Source organism: Girardinichthys multiradiatus, chromosome 22 (genome assembly GCF_021462225.1).
Source record: "Girardinichthys multiradiatus isolate DD_20200921_A chromosome 22, DD_fGirMul_XY1, whole genome shotgun sequence".
Lineage (NCBI taxonomy): Eukaryota > Metazoa > Chordata > Actinopteri > Cyprinodontiformes > Goodeidae > Girardinichthys > Girardinichthys multiradiatus.
Window position 1 is genome coordinate 16,765,802 of NC_061814.1, and position 24,076 is coordinate 16,789,877.

The window sequence follows — 24,076 nt, forward strand, 5'->3', positions numbered from 1 at the left end:
AAACTGAATTTTGGGTTTTCATTTTCATTAGCTGTGAGCCAGAATCATAAAAATATACCAGAAATAAATGCTTTAATATATATTAGACTGTGTGTGTGAAAAGGCTGTATCAGATACAAGTTTTACTTTTGAACTGAACTACTAATATTCAGATTTATTGAATGTTTTTTTTTTGCTAGTGTTAAAAACTAGGATAACTTCAGTATTCTACATTTTGGGATTTCATTAACTGTTAAATAGAAATATAAAATGAAAATATATCACTATGTAATGACACTGACAAAAAACAAATCCTGTTATATTAAACAACATGAAAGGGAACCAATTTAACTTCTGAAATTGTTCTGTAGTAAAACCCAATAAACACATCCTCTTCCCAGCATTCATTCTGATAACTCACCTGTTCCCAGAGTGCTTCAGCCACCTGGTCTATCAACATTCCTGCCTCCCGAAACTCTCCTGAATACTTCACGTATGCCCAGACGCAGAGGAGCATCAGCACCACGCCCAAGATCAGGTTCACCAGCGCAGCCAAGAAGCTCAGGCCGATGAAGCCGGTCACTCCGGACAGCACGTAGGTGAAAAACATGACGACGAAAAGTGTAGCGGGGGTGCGAGCTGCATAGAAGATGTTTTTGCCCTCATTGTGTTTGGAGAAGTTGGTGTAGGCCTCCTCCAGTTCTGAATTCAGCTGCTTCTGGTAGCGCTGACAGAACTCCTCACCACCCATTTTCTTTATGGAGCGGAAAAGTTTCACAGAGTCTTCGGAGAAAGCTGCGTGGTAGCGCTCCAGATCAGCCGGGGCCATGTAAGGCTTGTCGCCTCCACAGACCTGTCAGGATAAAAACAAAGAGCTTATTTGCAGTAGCAAATCAATCCAGAGGAGATCCACTGCATGAACCCTTCTGTAAAATCCCCTCACGAACGAACGAGGTCTTCCATCTGTTCAACTCACAAATTCTTCCTAACATTTTGAAGTTTAAAAAAAGCCACAGATAGAAATAGGCTAAAATCTTTCAACAAAAGCTGGAGCTGCTGCAGTGATAACAGGAAGACATACACTGGTGTAGACTCAGTCCTCCAAGGCTTCACAATTCCTTAGTGCTTAAATAGAAAGTAAATGAAAGGCATTTGGACTTCTCTTGTTACTTAAAGACCTCTGATCAAGGGTCAGGAGGCCCATAAGTTCTAGTCAGAACAATCAAACTATATGGGAATGTTGAGATCAAATGAGCTACTGACCCAACCCTCCATCCAGACAGGTTGGTGGCAGATCCAGTATGAATAAAGCCCTGGATGAGTCCCTACCTCAGCTGCAAATATGAACCAATATCTCTGGGGGAGGTTTCTAACACCCTGAGGAGTCTATGCAACAAAGAGTTGAGGCAATTCCAAACATGTACCTAAAAAAGTGGCTGTAAGTGGAGTTTTAAACCTTTTGGTAATTTCATGTTATCTTCTGACTACATCCATTTCACATTTAGCATATTGTGTGAAAATAATAAATTGGTTAAATGCAGTAACTGTCGTAGAAACTCGTTGACGCTCCTACTTTTTATGATCTAAAATGTGGGAGCAAATTTGGAAAATATTGGGAAAAACGTTTGTGTTGTCAAAGCCTTATCTGGTTCATTCTGGTTTATTTTGTTTACAGTCTTAGTTATATACTGATTTACATCTATTCAAATACTTTGGGGCTTCATTTAGTTTGGAAATAATTACAGGGATGCCGTTTGTGTAAACTGTGAAGAATTTCACAGCAACACATAACGGTGGGACAGGCTGCTCTGCAGTGTGGGGCAAAATATTGTACTGAGCTTCATCTGATAAACAGTTAGCGAACGAGAAGCAGCCCTGCTGTCAAACTTAAACTGAATCAAGTTCAGATTCAGTTCATTTGACTTTTTTTTTCTCCAGGACCGTAAACTATCTGACTGATGAGATCAGGTTGAGATGAAGCGACTTCCATTTCTAGATCAGACTCTGGAAGTGTTTGGATTTTAGGGAGTCAAGTTATCTCAATGTTTATTCATTCAATTTTGTGAATATTTTGACAGACATTTTTAAAATATCTAGGATATTCTTTTTAAGGTAAACAGGCCGTTATCTCATGTAGAAGGCGTACCCAATTGAAGCAAAACATCTATTTTACTTCTTCATGCATAGAATTTAATTCCTCACAATAATAGAATGGTTTTCCCAGTCGTTCCCTTTCTTGTGGGAACATCGTAAAATGCAAAACACTTCAGACACCCCATGAGGAGCTCAGTGATATTTTTCTGGTCGACTGTTGAAGCTCAATGAAGCTTGAAGACCACAGAAGTGAACAATGTGTGAATAACTGGTTTGACTTTTTAACAGTCTGATAAAGCCATCAATGTTTCACACCCATTCTTCTCTTTGTCAGAGGATATTTGGCTTCTGGAGATGTATTTTCAATCACAGTGATGGAAAAATGAATAAATAACAAAAGTACCTACCTGCTCCATACTCTTGCTGTACAAGTCTTTGGCTCCGGCCACAGCAGTCAGATTATTGGCCTCTGCTGTAGCCTGACAACCAGGATTACATTACAATTAAAACGACATTTAAAATTCCTATACAGACCAAGAAAAATGAGAAGGCTGAACAAAAATAAGAAAAACAAATATGAAATTGTCTACTTGTTTATTCATTTAGAGCTGTATTTTAAACATCCAGTGGTTTCTAGCCGTGCCATTTACACTCAGAGACTCCCTGAATGTTTGCACAACATGATGCTCTGCAGATGCTAAAAGACTTGCTGAAAGTTGGTTAAGTTGTGAAATACTTTCATAAACCCATTAAAATAACTGTAAACATCTATGAAGAAGTATGGCGTTAATAACTAAGGCAGCACAAAATGTCGCAAATATATCGTCATTGCAGAATCAGTCATGTGCAATATGAATATTGCACATGACTGGAGAGCAATAATAGGTGGCTCATATATTCCAAGTGTAATGAAGTTGCATTTCTCTTTCTAGTGTCGTAATATTTAGCCAGTTGGACAGAGTCTCGCTGCTGCAGATGCTCACACTGGACAGAAATGATGCTGCCCAAAATGCTAAAGGTCACACAGTGATGTAAGTACTGATGAGAAAGAGAGGAAAGAAACCAATAGGGATATATTGCAACTGTATCATCACAATATTTACCAATATTATGGTCATCGCAACATTTTCTAATATCATGCAACCAGACATGGTAACTAACCTGCAGCATGGACTTTGGGTGAGGAAGCTCATCACCTTGGTAAATCTTTATGTAGGCCTGCAGAAATGGAAAAGCATGCAATTCACTTGAATATTAACATTGTAGTTTGGAAGTACACAGACTAGTCAGAAGACTGATGGCTCCTTTAGAAACTGTGACTGATCACAGACGAAACCTTAAAATGTGCCAAATGAGACAAACTAAGCAGGATGTTCAAAACCATAAAGATGTGGACAATCTGGTAACAGAGATGTTTCTGGGAATCTATGCATTCCTATAATTATAGTTTAAATACTTGTTAGTAAAATTTGCAGAATTTTAGTCTGTTTATGCAAAACGGACTAAAGCGGGCCTTTAAAATGATGAAACTACTTAAAAACTGCTGCACTACCTTGAAGTACTCCACTAGATCCCTGCATGTGATTTTGCTTCCACTGATCTCCTTTTCCACCAACCGATCTGGGGCCAGGAGAAGAGGCACCAGCTCAGCCAGCTGTGTTTTAAAATCATCTTCAACATCTGAAATGTGTAGACACAAAACCCCTGAGGATTGTTCTCATAGGACATTTCTGCCTAGCATGAAATACATCTAAATCTGCATTCCAAGTACAAGTTCATGTTTCAGTCTGACCTTTTAGCCTTCCATCAAAGTGTTGGTTGGTGGACACCTTGAGGCCTGGATGTGGCAGCAGGAAGCAGCTGATCTTGGTGAAGCAGGAGTCAATGTGCTTCCTTACATTCTGCAACTCTTCATGTTGGTAGTTTTTAACCTGTAATTGCAAAACAGAATAGGCATATGTGGTAAAAGTTGACTCGTGTCCTGTAGGCTTTGTGAAAAGTTAAGGTTAATGTTAAAGGGCTTATTCTTTCACAGCATTATATTCGTTAATTTTAAATATATTGTTTCAAGTAAAATTAAATGGAAAATAGTTGAATTGGTGAGAAAAAAAATAAAACAATGTTCCAAAAGCTTCCATGGACAGCTGTATGGATGAATTTATTTTCTTCTTCTGGAAAAAAAAAAAAAAAACGTTATGTTGCAGTCCTTTTATTTTTGGATTCGATCTCCAAAGACTCTGTTCTGCAGCATCAAAGTCAGCTACTAATAAGCCAACTACCAATGCTAAAATAATCTTGATTTCACCCACAAATCCGTACGCAGCAGAGGTTTGACTGCAAGAAAAACAACCAGTTTAGTAAAAACCTTCAGGAAAACCTTGGAACTTTCTGCCAAATGGATCAGAACCGGATGCACAGTAAATTAAACCCATTCTTCTGGTTGGATGAAAACAATCCCTGATCTGCAACACGTTCCAAAATAAACCTGGGACAGGGGCAACAAAAGACTGGGAAAGATGAGGAATGTTCAAAAAACACCTGACTGGAACTTTCCAGAGGTGAACAGGTGAACTGGAAACAGGGGAGCGAGTGTCATTTTTGGGTATAAAAAGGAGCATCCCCAAAAAGGCTCAGTGGTTCCCAAACAAGGATGGGGCAAGGTTTACCACTTTGTGAACAACTGTGGGAGCAAACAGTAAGTTTCAGAACAACATTTCTCAATAAACAACTGCAAGAGATTTAGGGATTTCATCATCTACAGTCCATAATATCACAAGATTCAGAGAATCTGGAGAAATCTCTGTATGTAATCAGCAAGGCTAAAAACCAATGTGGAATGCACGTGACCTTTGACTCCTCAGGAGGCACTGCATTAAAAACCATACCCATTTTTTAATGGATATTATCTCGTGGGCTCAGGAACACTTTAGAAAACAACTGTCAGTTAACAGTTCATCACTACCAGCCGAAGCCATTTATAAACAACCAGAAACACCTCTGGCTTCTCTGGGCCCAAACTCATCTCAGGTGGACTGAAGCAAAAGGGAAATGTGTGCTTTGGCCTGACGTGTCCATATTTTAAATTGTTTTTGGAAATCATGGACATTGTGTCCTCTGGGCCAAAGAGGAAAAGGACTATCTGGACTGTTATCAGCGCTAAGTTCAAAAGCCAGCATCTGTGATGGTATGGGGGGGTGTTAGTGCCTATAGCATGGGTATCTTACACCTCTGTGAAGGCACCATTAATGGTGATAGGTCATACAAGTTTTGGACGAACATATGCTCCCATCCGAACAAATCTTTTTCAAGGACATCTCTGCTTATTACAGCAAGACAACGCAGCCACATTCTGCACGTGTTCCAACAGCGTGGCTTTGTAGTAAATGAGGTACTAGACTGGCCTGCCTCCAGCCCAGACCAGTCTCCTATTGAAAATGTGCAGCACATTATGAGGCTCAAAATATGACAACAGAGACCCGGACTGTTGAGCAACTGAAGTTGTGCAAGAATGGGAAAGAATTCCTCCAACAAAGCTTCAACATTTAGTGTCATCAGTTCATAAACGCTTACTGAGCGTTAAATGAAAAGGTGATGCAACACAGTGGTAAACATGACCCTGTCCCAGCTTTTATGGAACATGTTGCAAGCACCAAATTTAAAATGAGTGAATATTTGCAACAAACAAAGTTTATCAGTTTGAACATTAAACATCTTTTCTTTATAGTGGGTTTAATTGCATATACAGGTCCTTCTCAAAATATTAGCATATTGTGATAAAGTTCATTATATTCCATAATGTCATGATGAAAATTTAACATTCATATATTTTAGATTCATTGCACACTAACTGAAATATTTCAGGTCTTTTATTGTCTTAATACGGATGATTTTGGCATACAGCTCATGAAAACCCAAAATTCCTATCTCACAAAATTAGCATATCATTAAAAGGGTCTCTAAACGAGCTATGAACCTAATCATCTGAATCAACGAGTTAACTCTAAACACCTGCAAAAGATTCCTGAGGCCTTTAAAACTCCCAGCCTGGTTCATCACTCAAAACCCCAATCATGGGTAAGACTGCCGACCTGACTGCTGTCCAGAAGGCCACTATTGACACCCTCAAGCAAGAGGGTAAGACACAGAAAGACATTTCTGAACGAATAGGCTGCTCCCAGAGTGCTGTATCAAGGCACCTCAGTGGGAAGTCTGTGGGAAGGAAAACGTGTGGCAGAAAACGCTGCACAACGAGAAGAGGTGACCGGACCCTGAGGAAGATTGTGGAGAAGGGCCGATTCCAGACCTTGGGGGACCTGCGGAAGCAGTGGACTGAGTCTGGAGTAGAAACATCCAGAGCCACCGTGCACAGGCGTGTGCAGGAAATGGGCTACAGGTGCCGCATTCCCCAGGTCAAGCCACTTTTGAACCAGAAACAGCGGCAGAAGCACCTGACCTGGGCTACAGAGAAGCAGCACTGGACTGTTGCTCAGTGGTCCAAAGTACTTTTTTCGGATGAAAGCAAATTCTGCAAGTCATTCGGAAATCAAGGTGCCAGAGTCTGGAGGAAGACTGGGGAGAAGGAAATGCCAAAATGCCAGAAGTCCAGTGTCAAGTACCCACAGTCAGTGATGGTCTGGGGTGCCGTGTCAGCTGCTGGTGTTGGTCCACTGTGTTTTATCAAGGGCAGGGTCAATGCAGCTAGCTATCAGGAGATTTTGGAGCACTTCATGCTTCCATCTGCTGAAAAGCTTTATGGAGATGAAGATTTCATTTTTCAGCACGACCTGGCACCTGCTCACAGTGCCAAAACCACTGGTAAATGGTTTACTGACCATGGTATCACTGTGCTCAATTGGCCTGCCAACTCTCCTGACCTGAACCCCATAGAGAATCTGTGGGATATTGTGAAGAGAACGTTGAGAGACTCAAGACCCAACACTCTGGATGAGCTAAAGGCCGCTATCGAAGCATCCTGGGCCTCCATAAGACCTCAGTGCCACAGGCTGATTGCCTCCATGCCACGCCGCATTGAAGCAGTCATTTCTGCCAAAGGATTCCTGACCAAGTATTGAGTGCATAACTGTACATGATTATTTGAAGGTTGACGTTTTTTGTATTAAAAACACTTTTCTTTTATTGGTTGGATGAAATATGCTAATTTTGTGAGATAGGAATTTTGGGTTTTCATGAGCTGTATGCCAAAATCATCTGTATTAAGACAATAAAAGACCTGAAATATATCAGTTAGTGTGCAATGAATCTAAAATATATGAATGTTAAATTTTCATCATGACATTATGGAAAATAATGAACTTTATCACAATATGCTAATGTTTTGAGAAGGACCTGTATATGTTGAACAGGATTCATAAATCATTGTTTTTTTTAGTTTCGTTTATGTTTTTCAAAACGAGTTTTCAAACAGTACAATAGATTATAAAGTTTTACACACTGCTTCTGTGCAGTGGACTGCAGGTCTTTGTGGCGACACCAAGCAGTGGAAATAACTTTAGAGTTCATTTGGCTAAACGTATTTGTGTTGTGCAGAAGTAGGCCTGTTTGCTATAAAGCTCACAGCCCACACTGATGACATAGGTTTGCATGAAGAGTGAGCAACTGAAATCTGATCACTCGGGGCAGGTTTTACTATCTATATTTATATATTACACCACTATATTTACACCACTTCCGAAAGCTTTCTGTTTGGGACCAGAAGCTGCTGGCATAACAAGATGTCGCAAGCGGTATTAGTTGTAACCAGTTTTACACACAGCATGCTAAGACACCTGGGAAGCTTGAAGCATGTACGTTTTTGATGGTTCACAACCAGATACACAAAAACTAAGACACCAGGTGAGTTGGTACCGATGCTGATGTGGCCCAAAAAGTGAAATCATTGTGATGACGATCATCTTTCAAATATACATTTCTTCACTAATTCCTTTCCTTTTTTTTGTAAAAGAAATGGAGGAGGACGGTCTGGAAGCAAATGTTTTATACAAACCAAAAAATGAAATGAAATCCATGCTTTCAACATTTTTTAGGAACCAGTGAGCATTTCAATCAGATTTGAAAGGATTCTCACCTCCAGTCTCTTTCGTAGTAAAGTATTACCTCCTTCCAATCCGTATGTGTGTTCATAAGGAAAACTCCAATCCCGAATCAGGAACATCAAGGACTAAAATACACACACAAAATGAAAAGTACTATGAAGAAAAAACTTTGAATTTCATAGTTAAGAAAAACACATGGTTTAAGTCAGATTTACATTTGTTTCCATATTTGCCGTCATGCTCATGAAGCATTTTTTGTGCTGAAAATTGTCTTTAAGAGTAGAAATCAGGCATAGGTTGGTTTCTGGTGTAAACTGGGTAAGCAATGGCTTATAAAGTTAAGAGTGCTGGACTGACTGCAGTTTTCTCCAGCTATTGGAGCGCAGAGTATTAGTCGGAAGTAAGCAACAGCTGAATGAGCAAGTCAATACACTTACATATTTGTACTTGAAACTTCATGTTTGATGGCTCAAACTGAACCGTAACACAGTAGGAGTTAATAGAGGCACAGCGTACTGGTGCCTGGAGGTGGGTCCTTAAGCCATCGCTTCAGCCGGCAGCGCGTCATTGGAAACCCAACAGTTTTGGTGCAGAGTAAAGACATCGAGCGGAGTAGAGGCGGAACCGTAAATGGAAAAGAGAAATATGCTATTTCAGTGTAAGAAAACCAGGAAAGCTCCAGGATCATTTGCCCCCTTTTGCCTGAAAGCCTGCTCTGACCAACTGGTCCCCCATCTTCACTCAGATTTTCAACAAGTCTTTGGAGGTTCCCTCGTGCTTCAGACACTTCATCGTCCTAGTCCCCGAGAAATACCATCACAGGGTTAAATGACTACAGACCTGCTGCCCTGAGGTCTGTGGTCATGAAATCCTTTGAGCAACTGTTGTTGGAGCATTTGAAGGACCAGCTGCAGATCAGCAGATGATACAATCATTTTGCACTTCTTCAACCACCCAGGGCCGTATGATCAGGGACGATCCTGTTTGTAGACTTTAGCTCGGCCTTTAACACCATTCACCCAGCTCACAGTTCTGGCCTCCACCTGTCAGTGGATCACCCGCTTCCTGACTGACCATCAGCAGCAGGTGAGGCTAGGAAGCAACTTTTCCCCCACAAGAACCATCAGCACCGGCACCCATCCAGAGGTGTGTTCTCATCTCATTTTGCAGATAATACCACGGTTACTGGTCCTTTCCAGGACTGTGACAGGTTTGCGTACAGATAGGAGGTGGAGCGGCTGGTCCACTGGTACGGTCAGAACCACCTGGAGCATAACAAGAATGTGGAGATGACGGTGGACTTCCGGAGAACTGCCACACTTCCCTCACCATCCTCAACATCACTTCCAGTGCCATCATTTAGTCTGTCCTGTGTTCGTCCATTACTGTGGTTTTGCTCATTCACATAACAGGGCAGGTCCAGACTGCAACAAGCAAATCTGCAGAGAGGATCATCAATGCTGGCCAATAAGTTGATTCTGATTCTTAGCCTCCCTGTGAAGGGCTTCAATGACTCTCTGCCAGACAACTCTGCAGTCAGGAGTTTTACCCATGATTGCATAGGCCATAACGTGGTCAAAACATTAAGTATTCAACTTTTGGTAAGTGGTCTGCAAGTAATGAATCTATTCAAGTTTCTGGCTAGCAGCAACATTCAATGTTGCACCATTAAACTTCTTTATAAAACCACTCTGCTATACAATAAATGTGATGTAAATACTTTGTCTACTAAAATTAAAGAGAGAAAGTGCTTCATAAGATTTGCTCTCAGCAGTTAGGAAATCGCTTTGGAGCCACGATTTTTTGCAGGAGAAAATGTTCTTTTGCATGCATTATATATTATAATCTTATTTGATGAAGATAATTCATGGATAGGGTTCATGACAATCTTTATTTGGGCTAAGGTTAGTTTTAAATGCTTATATATTATGCATTCACACAAACAGTCAGCACCTGGAAAGGTTTTGATTCAGTTTCTTCCATTGCCAGTCGTCCATATTCAGTGAAGAGCTTAATGAAAAGGGAAAGCAGAAAACAATGTAAAATAACAATGAACCGTGTAACAGTATAACATTTAGTTTTGAGGTGAAGTAGTTACGCAAACCTGCAGATGCTGCAGATCATCCTCCTGGATGTTATGGGAGAGGTTGTACACCTAAAAACAAGCAAGTGTGTAAATTTACACATTGATGCTTTTAGCAAAAAAAAAAAAAAAACAATAATGAAAAATGTCTATAAAGTGTTTTCATCTTGCCTGGACAGAGCTGGTCATGGTGCTGAGAGCAAACACAGTAGCAGAGTCCTTTAAGGTTGACTGGCTGTCGAATGCTCCCTGAGTGTCAACGAGGAGTACAGCAACCTACAAAACAGCAGTCAGTGTGTTAAAATTCATTCTAAATAAGGAAGTTAGACTTTCCAACTGACTGGAAAAACAATCCCCCAAAAAAACCAAACAACCTACCTTGCTGCCATCAGGCTTTTCAACCACAAACACGTCGCTCCACACCTGAATTCCTGTGGTCTCCCTTTCGCAGCCTCCCCTCCATTTGAACCCTGTCAGGGGCTCGTCGTCTCCTCCTATCCATGAGCCGCTCTGCTGCAGAGCAGAGGAGGGAAAAACAGAATAGAAGAGACAAAAAAGGAAATACTTAAAAGGACCCAAGCCCAACAGAACTTGGCACAGATCAGCATCTAGGGCCCACTTAATTTGGAGCACCATTGTTTCAAATTCTTTAGAGCTTTATCATTTCTCTCCCTGCATCCATCCTGAGACCAACATGGCGCAGACGATGGCAGCCTCGGAGCTTCGCTCTCTCTTTCTTTGTGTATTTTTATGTTTTTCGAGCCACAATGCTGCGGTCTCATTCAGCAGAGAGGAACTTCTCAACATCAGAGAGTCCTCTCTTGGGATTTTTTCACCATCATTCATCAATCCAAGTTTCACCGAACTCCTGACGAGCGGAGCCGCAGCACTCTACGGGATACTGCGCCGAAAGCGTCGGAGGGGAAAGCGTGCTGGCGTGCTGGTAAAGCTCCGCAAAAGAGGACTTCGCACACCACTGCCTTCAATCCACCTGGCAAATGTCTGCTCTCTAAGCAACAAGATGGACGAGCTGCTTCTTCTCACCGGTACAAACACGGACCTCCGCGGATCAGCGGTTCTCTGCTTCACGAGACATGGCTGAGTGAAAACATCCTGGACCGCGCACTGCTGATGCCGGGCTTTCAGCTGCTCAGAGCGGATCGCACTGCAGAGCTATCAGGAGGAGGCGGAATCTGCTTTTATATAAACGAAGGTTGGTGCAGAGACGTAAAAGTGCTGGGAAAAACATGTAGTCCGGATCTGTAGTCATTTTCCATTAAGTGTAAACCGTTTTACTCGCCAAGAGAGTTTTCCTCGTTTATAATAATCGGCTCATATTTTCCACCGCATGGCTGCACTTCTGCTGCTGAAAAACATCTTGCTGAGCTGATTACAGACCTGGAGAAAAAATACACGGACTCTTTCATCATAATACTGGGAGATTTTAACAGAGCAAACCTCTCAAATGAACTCCCCAAATACAGACAGCATATTAAGTGTCCCACCAGAGACAAAAACACATTGGACCATTGTTACACAGCTTTAAAGGACTCATATCATGCTGTTACCAGGGCTGCTCTGGGTTTTTCGGATCATTATCTAATCCACCTCATCCCAACCTACAGACAGAGACTAAGAGCTTCCAAACCCAAGGTTCACACTGTTAAGAAGTGGACTGAAGAATCAAAGCAGATGCTACAGGCCTGCTTTGAATGCACAGACTGGACTGTTTTTGAAACCTCAGCCACTGACCTAAACCAACTAACTGATGTGGTGACATCATACATCAGTTTCTGTGAGGACATGTGTGTGCAGACCAAAACCTTCTGCACCTTTGGGAACAACAAGCCATGGTTTACTACACACCTCAGGAATCTGCACAGGGATAAGGAAGAAGCTCACAGCAGTGGAGATTGGGCGCGTTAAAAGCAGGCCAGGAACAGACTAACAAAGGAGATCAAAACAGCCAAGAGAAGCTATAGTGAGAAGCTGAAGAACAGCCTTTCTACTGGTGACACTTCAGCTGTATGGACCGGTCTGAGAAACCTGACTGCCTATAGGAGCCCCCCCCCCACCCATCCTGAACAGAGTCGTCTCCTGGCCAACCGTCTGAATGGCTTCTACTGCAGACATGACAAGAAGCCATTCACATCTCAAATCATCCCCTCCACATCCCATTCAGGAACAAATTTGACCTGTAAAACAACCAACCCTCTACCTTCAGATCCTCTGCCTGCACTAAAGATCTATGAGGAAGACGTAAACAGGCTCTTTCAGCGCATGAAAACAAAGAAAGCTGGAGGACCTGATAACGTCTTCCCATCATGTCTGAAAGCCTGCGCACGTCAACTCGCTCCGATCTTCACAAGGATCTTCAACAAATCACTGGAGAAGTGTGAGGTCCCCTCCTGCCTCAAACGATCCACCATCATCCTGGTTCCCAAGAAACCCACCTTCCTAGGATTAAATGACTACAGGCCTGTAGCCCTGACGTCTGTGGTCATGAAATCCTTTGAGCGGCTGGTGTTGAAGCACCTGAAAGACATCACAGGCCCCCTGCTGGACCCCCTGCAGTTTGCTTACCGAGCAAACAGGTCAGCAGATGATGCTGTTAACTTACGTCTACTCTTCATCCTGCAACACCTCGACCACCCAGGGACGTACGCCAGGATCCAGTTTGTAGACTTCAGCTCGGCCTTCAACACCATCATACCAGACATCCTCCACCAGAAGCTCACCCAGCTCAACATCCCAGCCTCCACCTGTGAGTGGATCAACAGCTTCCTGACGGACCGACAGCAGCAGGTGAGACTGGGGAGCATCTTCTTCCGATCCAGATCAATAAGTACTGGTGCCCCCCAGGGGTGGGTTCTATCCCCACTCCTCTTCTCTCTGTACACAAATGGCTGCACCTCATCGGACTCGTCCATGAAACTTCTTAAGTTTGCAGACGACACCACTGTCATTGGACTGATCCAGGACGGTGATGAGTCTGCATACAGACAGCAGGTGGATCAGCTGGTACACTGGTGCGGTCAGAACTACCTTGAACTCAACCCATTCAAGACTGTGGAAACGGTGGTGGACTTTCGGAGAACACCACCCCATTCACCCTCCTTACCATCCTCAACAACACTGTATCGGCCGTGGACCACTTCAGGTTCTTAGGAACCACCATCTCTGAGGACCTGAAATGGTCTTCACACATAGACAATGTTCAAAAGAAGGCCCAGCAGAGACTGTACTTCCTGAGGCAACTCAAGAAGTTCAACCTTCCACAGGAGCTGCTGGTCATCTTCTCCACTGCCATCATTCAGTCTGTCCTGTCTTCATCCATCTCAGTGTGGTTTGGTTCATCCACAAAACAGGACAGGTCCAGACTGCAACGAATAATCAGGTTTGCAGAGAGAATAATCAGAGCTGACCTTCCCTCCATCCAGGACTTATACAGGTCTAGGGTCAGGAAAAGGGCTGCTAAAATCTCTGCCGACCCCACACACCCTGCACATAAACTGTTCAGAGTTTTACCTTCAGGCCGTCACTACAGAGCACTGTTCACTAAAACCAGCCGCCACAGAGACAGTTTCTTCCCCCAGGCTGTTTCTCTGATGAACATTTAATAGAGTACAAAACAACCTCATACTGAAATTGCAAATCCACCTTTGTATATATGTATTTAAGGACATAAAGATATATGCAGAATATATCTTACAAAACAAAACAAACAAAAAAACAACCCAGAGAGCAAAGTGTACCGGAGTCAAATTCCTTATTTGTTTTATGTACGAACTTGGCAACAAAGCTGATTCTGATTCTAGTAATGCTATAGCAAGTCCATTGTTAGACCAAATTTTAGAGATGAAGAATCTCGATATCGCCCGGGATTACATTAACAGAAAATGATCCTCTAATCAGCAGTAGGTGACGTCTCAAAAGGTCCGTTTTAACAATGCAAACCAGAATGTTTCTCCCTCCCCAGACTCTTATTTTGCTTTGGCTGGCAGTTGTGCGTTTACACTGTGGAGTTGAAAAGGCAATATATGTAAATCACATCCGGTGAAAGTGGGAGTGTCGCTACTTTATTATCAGTGATCTGGGGGTCAGATTGTTGTCCAAAACAACAGAGTCCACAATGTGAATATAAAGAGTGAAGTCACACTATTACAGCTTTACAATTCTATTATTTCAAAGCAATGCGCTGATCCTGACTTCCAAGCGCTTGGGGGAAAGAGAAGAAAGGAGTTCCAGTCACAAAAATAGAACTGCCACAGGAATACCCTGTGTGCATTGTGTCAAACTGAGAGCTTTAAACTTCCAGTCAGACACCTGACTCTAAAGCATAACATAATTTGCAAAGTATCTTCCTTTTCTTCCATTTAAAGAAGAAGCAGTGTTGTAAATACCAAGGTGTGGAGCATTTTCACCCAGAACTTTTGAATTTACCCAGGCGTTTCCGTACGTCTCCTCTGTGGGGTCCAACCTAGAGCCTTTCGTCTAAATTACATTCAAATACACTAATTTAGTGACTTTTCTACTGCAGAGGTGTTAAAATAAAAAAGCAGCATCAGAAATGGAGCAGAGAAAAGGATAGCCCCAGAAATTACCCAGGTTCCTGAAAAGGCATAATTCAGTTCCACAGACTCTTAACGTTGTGAATTATTAATGTCTTGTTAATTTTATGAAAATCTATTCTAATTTTAGTTGTACCCACATATATCATGCTGGTGACTCATAATGAGCTTGAATGTCATAATAGTGAGGGTCTTTACTGATCTTTTTTAATTCTCATTCATGAATGATTAAACAATAAAAAAAGGTTGTTTTAAAAAAAAAAAAAGACTTTATTAGAGAGTGTTGATTAAAAACTCCTATCCACAGGACAAAAAAAAAAAATACTTTATACAAATATATATTTACACTCCCGAAAAGATTTGGCCAAATGTGCCGTAGCAAGCTGTAGATAAACCATATGCTTTTTGTAATAATTAACACCTTTGACTAATTCTGCCAAGATGTTTCAGAGCATTCTTCATCAGAACTGCTATTGCTGGGTTGCGGTCACATGACCTGGATGACGCACGAAATTCAGATGGGGGGCAGGAAGTGATCTGCTCTGCTTCAAAACACAGTGAAATGGATCACACCTATGATAACAATGCTATCGCTAATGCTAATAATGAGTTACCATTGTTAGAAATAACAATGGTTGCTGGAATCTACTTCTAAATAATTGATTAAGTTTCTGTAAACCCAGATATGTGCTAGAGTTGTATATGTTGATGCTACTGCATTTCTCCAATGTAGGTCAACCATTCGCAGAAATCTACAGATCTCAAGCAAATGTACGTTGTCTTTCTAAGTAACTGTCCAATAAAATATCTGAAAATACCAGTGAATAAACGACACCATGCTTGCCTGTTAGAAAGTGGACGCTGCAAACTTTTTCATTGTTCGTTTCCGCACCTCCTGTTTTTAGCTGGAGATTGTTGATCCACTTTTGTCATCTTTTTTCTGAAGGTTTTTAAAATTAACTCCCTTGTGACACACTTTCGGAAAACAAAAAAAACGTTCATCTTTCTCCTGATTAGAGCGGTTGCAACAACCATGCATGGCACAGAATTTAGGCATTTTGACGCCGAATCAACAGAAGGAAACGGCGTAGTGTACAACTGCATTTACTTCCGGCCCCGTCAGCATTTCGTGATGTCGACACTATGTCGTCATCAGCAGTTTATAATCTAATTGTACTCTAATTAGTTTATTGAATTCCTTTCATGTCAGGGTAAATGTGTGTTACAACAGAATAACACCTCCCCCCCAAAATCAAATATTTGTGGGGGTGTATGTATAAATGTAAGGTTGTATGATTAATATTTACATAAGACCTTAAGAAATCTTCCACTGTACCTGACTGTACATGTAGCGCAGCATAAAGTCCAGCAGAAAGGACTTGCCCTTTCGAAAAGCCCCAGCTACAGATACAACCACCACATTCAGGTCCTTCAAATGATCCTGCAGCAGGATCCTTTGCAGCGCAGCAGCGTCAAGCTCAAAGATGTAGTCACTCTCACTGGCTCGGACGATCTGGACGGGTCCTGGCTTTTCCTCCTCCACCACACCCTGAAGACATGTTTCAATAAGAGGTTTTACTGGCACCCAGACAAATTCATGTGATTACACTGCTGATGGAGCCAATTTCAGTAAAAAGATTAAATGATCATTTTTTTTCCCTTAAATGCCATTTTTACTTTCAAAAAATCTGTCTTTAACAAGAGAAAAAACAAGAGACTTTACTGCATGCTTAAAAAAGAAGGATGTGTTAAAAATGTACCTTTTCCTCCTCAATGCCTTCATCTGGTGAAGGACTGATGCTGTCATATAGACAGGAAGAAGAAATGGTCCTGATAGTTAACCCATCCATCAGGTCTTCAGGCCTGGCTAAAGGAGGCGTCTGATTACGGTGAAAAGTGGGGCCATCTTCCATGTCTTTAAAACCTTTAGAAAATATGATAAAGTTAACAGAGAAAAATAAACAGGTTACAAACACAAATCTCCTTGCAACAGGTCAAAGCTAAGAGTCAGAAGGTAATAAAAATAAAGACACAAAAAGCCAATCAAAATAAAGACACACTAATACAGAAGATGTAATGTTTGGTGGTGAGATAAAATAATGTCCTATATCAAACTCTCTTCCTGCTTTCTGTGCTAGAAGACTGAATACTGTTTTTCACTCTGGACTTCCCATCTAGGTCAAACTGAAAATAGCCCTGTGGTGAAATACACAAAGGGCTGGGAAAAAATGACACGAGTTAAGTATGTCACCATGACAGTATTTTTACATTTTTCCTGTCTTTCACATTGATTTCATACGGTTTACAGTCCCCCGTTTCAGATTTCCTCCTGTGTGTCAAAACATCAAAACTGAAGAAGAAAAATGTTAAACGTTTAACTGCAATCCATGAAAGTGTTTAATTTATCTTGGTGACAGTTATTCAAGCAATTTAATGAGCTCATCTAAAGACCAATTCTAAATTAAAAATGTACACGCAAGACGCTGGACCTGCTTTCTTTCTGTTGGCAATTTATTCTATTCCCCAAGTTAAGCCTCGAGAAAAACAAACCAGGTTTTGTTTCCTTCTTTTAAATCAGGAACCGTCTCTTTCTCAGGTTGAAATTTTTCAATTATACTTCATGAAGTGACAGACAACAATCCATCAAACAGGTTGAACCACAAGCTCTAAAGATTACTCAAATTTCTCAGTGATATAGCATTCAGCTTTCCCAAGTTACCCAAACCAGGAAGTGTCTTAGATAAGAACTCCCATCAAGAAGCATCCGTTTCAGTTTTTTTTATACATTATAATAGAATAAGGGGCATATTTAAAAATGTTTAATACTCCGCAATACTCCGGAGAACAAACGCAAATAGCATATTCAATGATCAACCTCGACTTGCTGCCAAAGGCTGTTGAACGGTTATAGCACAAGCTAGTTACTGTAATCTGCTCCGCACACAAATTAGCCCTGAACACTTCCTCAGTTTGTGGCACTGCAGGATCTCGTCCAGCCTAGAGCAGCACTTAGCAAAATAAAGTGGAGAAGACTGGAGCCATAGAGGAAAGTGATCTGACACAAAGACAGTATTCTGCTTGGACTACAAGCAACAGAGTATATAAAGGAAAAGGAGAAAAGTACCCAAGAAAGCACAGCATGGCTAAAATATTTGGTTTGCAACTTCATGATAAAGCAGCTAATGCAAGGGCCTGCTCATCAAAAAGCAAAAACGGACCAAAAATCAGCCATCATACTTCAAAGCTAATAAACCCACAGAGTACAGTGTAACTGGTTTGCAAAAGAAATATCTGGGGATAATGTCAGACAATATGGCTGCCTGGTATTAGAAAATCTTGTGTTGGCAATAATAAAGCTAAATAAGGGCCTATCTTCTTCTTCCCTCTCTTCCTTATCTGTGGTTCCTGCACCCTGTGACCTTTAGCATATCGAGCAACGTCCTTTATGTCCGGTGTGAGCATCTGCTGGCTAAATATTATATTAGAATGAAAATTGCAAGTTTATAACACTTGGAGCATATTAATCAACAATTATTATTGAATTAACTATGTGAATGTTGAACACTGATATTGCGGTTACAATATATCTGCAATATATTGTGCACCTTATCAGACAAATGTTTATTTTAAAAGTGGTAATAAAGTGATATGCAAAATACTAAAAAAATACTCTGATCTGTTTTATAATTATAATTAAACTGACATCTGAATGTGTGTTTTTTTTAATATTTTAATGATATTTTCACGTTTAAGCTTACGGTCTAATAGTCTGGTCTCAAACCAACCAGTCAACAACCAAATCTGTGGAGCCATTTACAATCCTGCAATAAATATTCTGGGCTGTATCATACCATTCACGATAATACCGGTAAAAAGAAATTGCCCGGGAAAATAAATTATATCATGATATGCTAATTTCATGGAGTAAATATGTCACCCTACCACACAGAGGATTACACTCACTAGGGTCATGCAGCGATGTTCAAGTTGTAAAAGTGAATGCAAACATGGCTGAAAGCGTTGCTGCAGAAGAATTAATTCCCAAGAAAGGATGTACTTCAGTGGTGTGGAATTATTTTGGATGCAAACGAGTAGATTCCCAACAGACCACAATAATATGCAAGGAGCGCAAGAAGCCTGTAATTTCGAAAGGGGGAAATAAGTTTAACTTATTTCACCAGCATCAGCACCCGATTATTTAGCAGGATTGTCTGAAAGTCAGGAAGGAATGTTCAGCAGCTAACACTTCTCAACCAAAACAACGTAAGCTAGTCCAGCAGGGCATCGCCGAGTCACTCACTAGCTGTACCCCGTATGATAAATCAAGCAAGCGCTGGAAAGATATTACCCACGCTGTCGTATTTGTTTTGGCGAAAGATATGATGCCAATCCAAACTGTAGAGAAAGAAGGCTTCACTCATTTTGTTAAGAAACTAGACCCGCGATACACCCTCCTGAAAAGGAAATATTTTTCCAAGACGGTACTCCCAGACATGTATGAAGAATGCCGTAAAAAGGTTCAAGCGCTACGGTCATCTGCGGATTACTATGCATCAACCACCAATTTATGGTCAAGTAGGACCGCGGAGCCTTATCTGAGTGTGACTGTGCACTATATTAACAGCGACTGGGAACTGTGCAGCTCAAACCTCGAGACAAGCTACTTTCCTGAGGATCACACAGGGGAGAATATTGCGACTTGCTTAAAGGAGTTTCTCCAGTCTTGGCACCTCAACGAAGAAAAACAGGTGTGCATAACGACGGATAGCGGTGCTCATGTTGTCAAAGCTCACAGACTGAATAACTGGACTCGACTGTCCTGCTTTGGGCATCGTCTTCAACTGGCCATCGGTAAGTTTCCTTCATTTAGTCCACAATTACATAAGCTATATGATAAAGTTAGCACAGGTACAGGTGCGTCACATTAAGGTAGGTTATTGAAGAGTTATTTTATTTCAGTAAGTCTATTCACTAAGTGAAACACATTATATGGATTACTTCCTAACAGACTGATATTTTCCAGCATTTATTTCTGTTCAAGATTATTTTTCACTATATAACAAAAATGTGGGCTTACTGTATGTAAGTATGTTTGAAATGAGTTATGCTTTAAATTATTTATTTTCTAAAGATACTTTTAATTTGACAAATGGTCTCATTAGAACACACTATAATTTGCATAGATGTACCTGTATCTGCATTATTACATGTTAGCTACTTTCTCAAGATATACAAACACCACAGCTGTACTTTACAGGTTAAGAAAATTTCAAAAAATATATTCATGGATAAATTACAGATTGTGTGGGATTAATAGGCATCCCACACAATATGTGGGATGCCTTATTGTTGTTCTTGCCAACAATAAGGTCCACCAATAATCGTATATTGACATATCACTAATATTATGAAAAACATAAAAATGTAAGAATCTCACTTGGAAGGACTGTGATCGGATTATACCTTGCACTCAAAATGTTAAAAATGCTAATATTTCATAAATTTACAGTGGTTTAAGAAATAAAAACTTTCTAATTATATTTATTTTGTGTGCAAGGATAATGGTCAAAATAATGCCTGCCTGCCTCTACCCAACCTATAATGCAGAGAGAAGTATGAAGGATCCCAGGATTGACAGAGCCGTGGCAGTTTGTAAGAAGATTGTGAGTACTTTCTCCAACAGCTGGGAGAGGCAGCGGACACTGCTGGAGGCTCAAAAAAGAGAGGGAACAGCTCAACGCAAGCTCATCACGGAATCTCCCACGAGATGGGGGTCCAAACAGAACATGATCCAGCAGGAGTTGGAGCAAGAAAAGCCCATCACCCAGGTCTTAGCTGCTGACCAATCAACAAGGCACCTGGTCCCCACATGGCAAGATCTATTCAATTCAATTCAGCTTTATTTATATAGCGCCAATTCACAACACATGTCGTCTCAAGGCACTTCACAACAGCCAGGTACATACATTCCAATTAATCGTAACCATTGAACAGTGCAGTCAGAGTTCGTTATTTATTCAAATTGGATAAAATGTTTTTCTGTCTAGGGAAACCCAGCAGATTGCATCCAGTCAGTGACTTGCAGCATTCACTCCTCCCGGATGAGCATGTAGAAACAGTCTACAGGTTCTGGATTCTGTGAGCAAAGCCCTGGATCCTCTGGTCGAGTTCACTGATGCTCTGTCTGCTGAGGACTATGTTACTATCTCATGCTTGAAACCTGTCCTTCAGCTGTTCAACAGTAGCTTTCTTCTCATGAAGGAGAACGACACAGAACTGACAAAATCCATAAAAAGCTCAATACTGGAGTACTTGAACAGCAAGTATGAAGAAGACCCAGTGGTTGTGGAACTAATGAATTTGGCAACCATGCTCGACCCACACTTCCACAGTCGGTACATGGACCAAGAAAAGAGCCAGGTAATCAAAGTCAGAGCAGTCAATGAAATGGAATCATTCCTGCAAGGAACAGAGGAAGCTGAAACACCTCCACAAGCTTCAGGGTCAGCTGAAGACACTCCAGGCCCAAGTGATGCAAAGCTGCCAAAGAAGAGACTCGGAAGCTTTTTTAAGAGGGCTGCAGTAAGTGACCGACCTGGAACAGGACCATCTCCAAGTGAGAATTCAAGCAGAATTAAACACCTACCTAGACTGTCCTCCAGCAGATAGTGAGAGTGATCCTCTTAACTGGTGGAAAGTGCATGAGGTTAACTTTCCTCAGGTTAGCCGTTTGGCAAAAAAAATACCTGTGCATCCAAGCCACTAGTGAAGCCTCTGAAAGGTTGTTCAGCACAGGAGGGAACATTGTTACCTGTCATCGGTCTGCAATGAAGCCTGCTTCAGTGAACAGGCTTGTGTTCTTGAATAAGAATCTGAAACTTGATGAATGATGATAACCAAGTACCGTATTTTCCGCATTATAAGGCGCACCGGATTATAAGGCGCACCTTCAATGAATGGCCTATTTTAGACCTTTTTTCATATATAGGGCGCACCGGATTATAAGGCGCATAGAATAGAAGCTACTGCAGTCAAACGTTTGACTGGGGTAGCGTTATGCATCCACTAGATGGAGCTGTGCTAAAGAGAATGTCAACAAAACAGTCAGATAAGTCAGTCAAACTTTATTAATACACTACAAACCAGCGTTCTGATAACTCCATTCACTCTCATGGTAAGGTCTCCTCTACATAGAATTCTATTGAATAGAGCCAACCGCACGTTAGGAATGCATTGGAGTCTATGAAGTTGAAGTTGAAATCAAACGTTAGTTAAAACGTGAAAGGGAACTTTTCCCTGATTCAGTAAACACGTAAAAGAAACAGTTTGATGCACTAAATCAAATGTTAGTACTGTTAACCTTTCCTGTTTCTGTCCCCTGACCGTAGTCTGATGACACAGGGGAGACGCTTTCTCCAGGGCCGAAGTTACTAGTTTCCTCGGGGTTAACTCCCTCACTCATACGTTGCTGAGTTGAACATGAAGAAACAGCATCAAAACACTGAGTTGTTGACGAGATTCGGGGTTCTTTTTAATGACTTTGCAGCACGTAAAAACACAGGGCTTACAGACTCATACACCGCTGCTCCGGTCGCCGTCTCTACCCACCCCACACACACAATAATACCGACGTCACTCCTTCACTCTTGATTCTCAGCTACGGCAGCACACAGCGCCACCTCTGTCCGGAGGAGTAATGTCAACATCTTCCATACACACACGAAACATACACCCCACACACTGAGCTTCTAATCACATATAGTTCAGGCAATTTCTGCAACAGTACATTCAAACGTTATACACACACAAGTGGTGTTGGACTAGGAGTAAGCACAGTACAGGTGTTTACCGCTATTACTTTGGCGACGCCCCTGACTACGGTAGCCGTAATGCTGCAAGCGGTGCGGCTTTGTAGTTTACCAGTCGTACTGAAACATTTTGACAGAGCGCCGTGTACAACCAGTATGGATCAACCAATTAACCAATTGATCCATATATAAGGCGCTCCGGATTACAAGGCGCACTGTCATTTTTTGAAAAAATTAAAGGTTTTTAAGTGCGCCTTATAGTGCGGAAAATACGGTAGATGGCTATATTCTGCTAATGATTAGCAATCCTTTCAGGCAGCATTTCATTTGTTTTCAGCATTTGTTTTGGAAATTATACCTCATTTAAAGGCAACATATTTTTATTGAATGTTACATTTATGCTCAAAAGGTCTTACGCTTTCATTTTATTTTTGGGAACTGCACCTGCACTTTAGCTTTTGTGGTGGATTTTGTTATTCTATTTATATTTTTTGCAAACTTTTTCAATCTAAATAAGGAGAATTTTTACTTTTTATTTTTGTACTTTGAGATTGAATACTTTACTAAATAAAGTCATTGTAGTAAAATTAGCCTGTGTTTTTTTTGTTTTTTATATAATACTGCAAAGCAACCTTTTAAATTAATTTTGTCTAATGATTAACCATAATTTCTTTTTTTTTTGTTATATCGCAAAATGTATCGTTATTGTCAGAATGCGCTGAAATAGCATATTATGTTTGAGCCATATTGCCCACCCCTAGGCTCCACTACCTTTTTTAATTATTAGTCATATCAGCCTCCAACACCTTTCCAACACAGAGGACTAATGGAGGTGGGAGCACCGGTTTGTTTTGTTGATTCACTATTCGGTAGCCGACTGAGCAATCAGCTAATCAACATTTTCCTGCATTAATTAGTACCGCAGTAGAACGGAGCTCTGCATGGTTTCGTAACTGCCTGCCTAAGAAGCACATCTCGACAGGGGAGCTCATTGTTCTCTCCGTATCCATAAAACCAATATTTAAACAGATAGCATTAGTTTGTGTCATTCGGGAGGTTTACTACTTCATCGTTGCAGATACAGCAGATTTACTGACATTCTTAGGTTTTCATCAAACATCAGCCTCGTAGCGTTGGCTTGTTAACCAATTTCATGTTTTTCCGTCAGCCTCACATAGAAAGTACCTCTGAACAATGCTTCTGGGTTTGCCTTGTCGAGGGTTGCGTGTGTTTTTTTCTGGAGGTACTCATTGTGTTTGCAATGTTTAAAACTTTCAGTGGCATCTCATTGTTTTAGTCAGGAGAGGCTGCAGAGAGGGGAGGAGCAGGGTGGCTCTGTTGTTGCAGCGCTGCTGTCGGAAAAAGTGCAACATTTTGGGAAAATTTCAGTAGATTAGCTTGTATCAATTTTGACGAAAATGAGCATCTTTGATAATTCATTTTTCTAAGATAGATTATATGGAAATATCTTTGCACTCATATCTTGTT

At 41.1% G+C, this 24,076-nt stretch overlaps 1 protein-coding gene across 4 annotated transcripts in view; it reads right to left on the minus strand.

The window, feature by feature from the left end:
* atl2 (atlastin GTPase 2) overlaps positions 1 to 24,076 on the minus strand; it is a 33,204-nt gene that overhangs the window by 4,249 nt on the left and 4,879 nt on the right. For all 4 annotated transcript variants that reach the window (XM_047351526.1, XM_047351525.1, XM_047351527.1 and 1 more), the window contains exons 2-13: positions 16,541 to 16,704; positions 16,117 to 16,329; positions 10,588 to 10,722; positions 10,381 to 10,485; positions 10,231 to 10,281; positions 10,080 to 10,136; positions 8,159 to 8,251; positions 3,866 to 4,004; positions 3,626 to 3,753; positions 3,235 to 3,291; positions 2,481 to 2,552; positions 401 to 832 (exon numbers count right to left, since the gene is read on the minus strand). In XM_047351526.1, the coding sequence (XP_047207482.1) occupies positions 401 to 832; positions 2,481 to 2,552; positions 3,235 to 3,291; positions 3,626 to 3,753; positions 3,866 to 4,004; positions 8,159 to 8,251; positions 10,080 to 10,136; positions 10,231 to 10,281; positions 10,381 to 10,485; positions 10,588 to 10,722; positions 16,117 to 16,329; positions 16,541 to 16,704 (1,646 nt within the window). The remainder of the gene's footprint in view (positions 1 to 400; positions 833 to 2,480; positions 2,553 to 3,234; positions 3,292 to 3,625; positions 3,754 to 3,865; positions 4,005 to 8,158; positions 8,252 to 10,079; positions 10,137 to 10,230; positions 10,282 to 10,380; positions 10,486 to 10,587; positions 10,723 to 16,116; positions 16,330 to 16,540; positions 16,705 to 24,076) is intronic.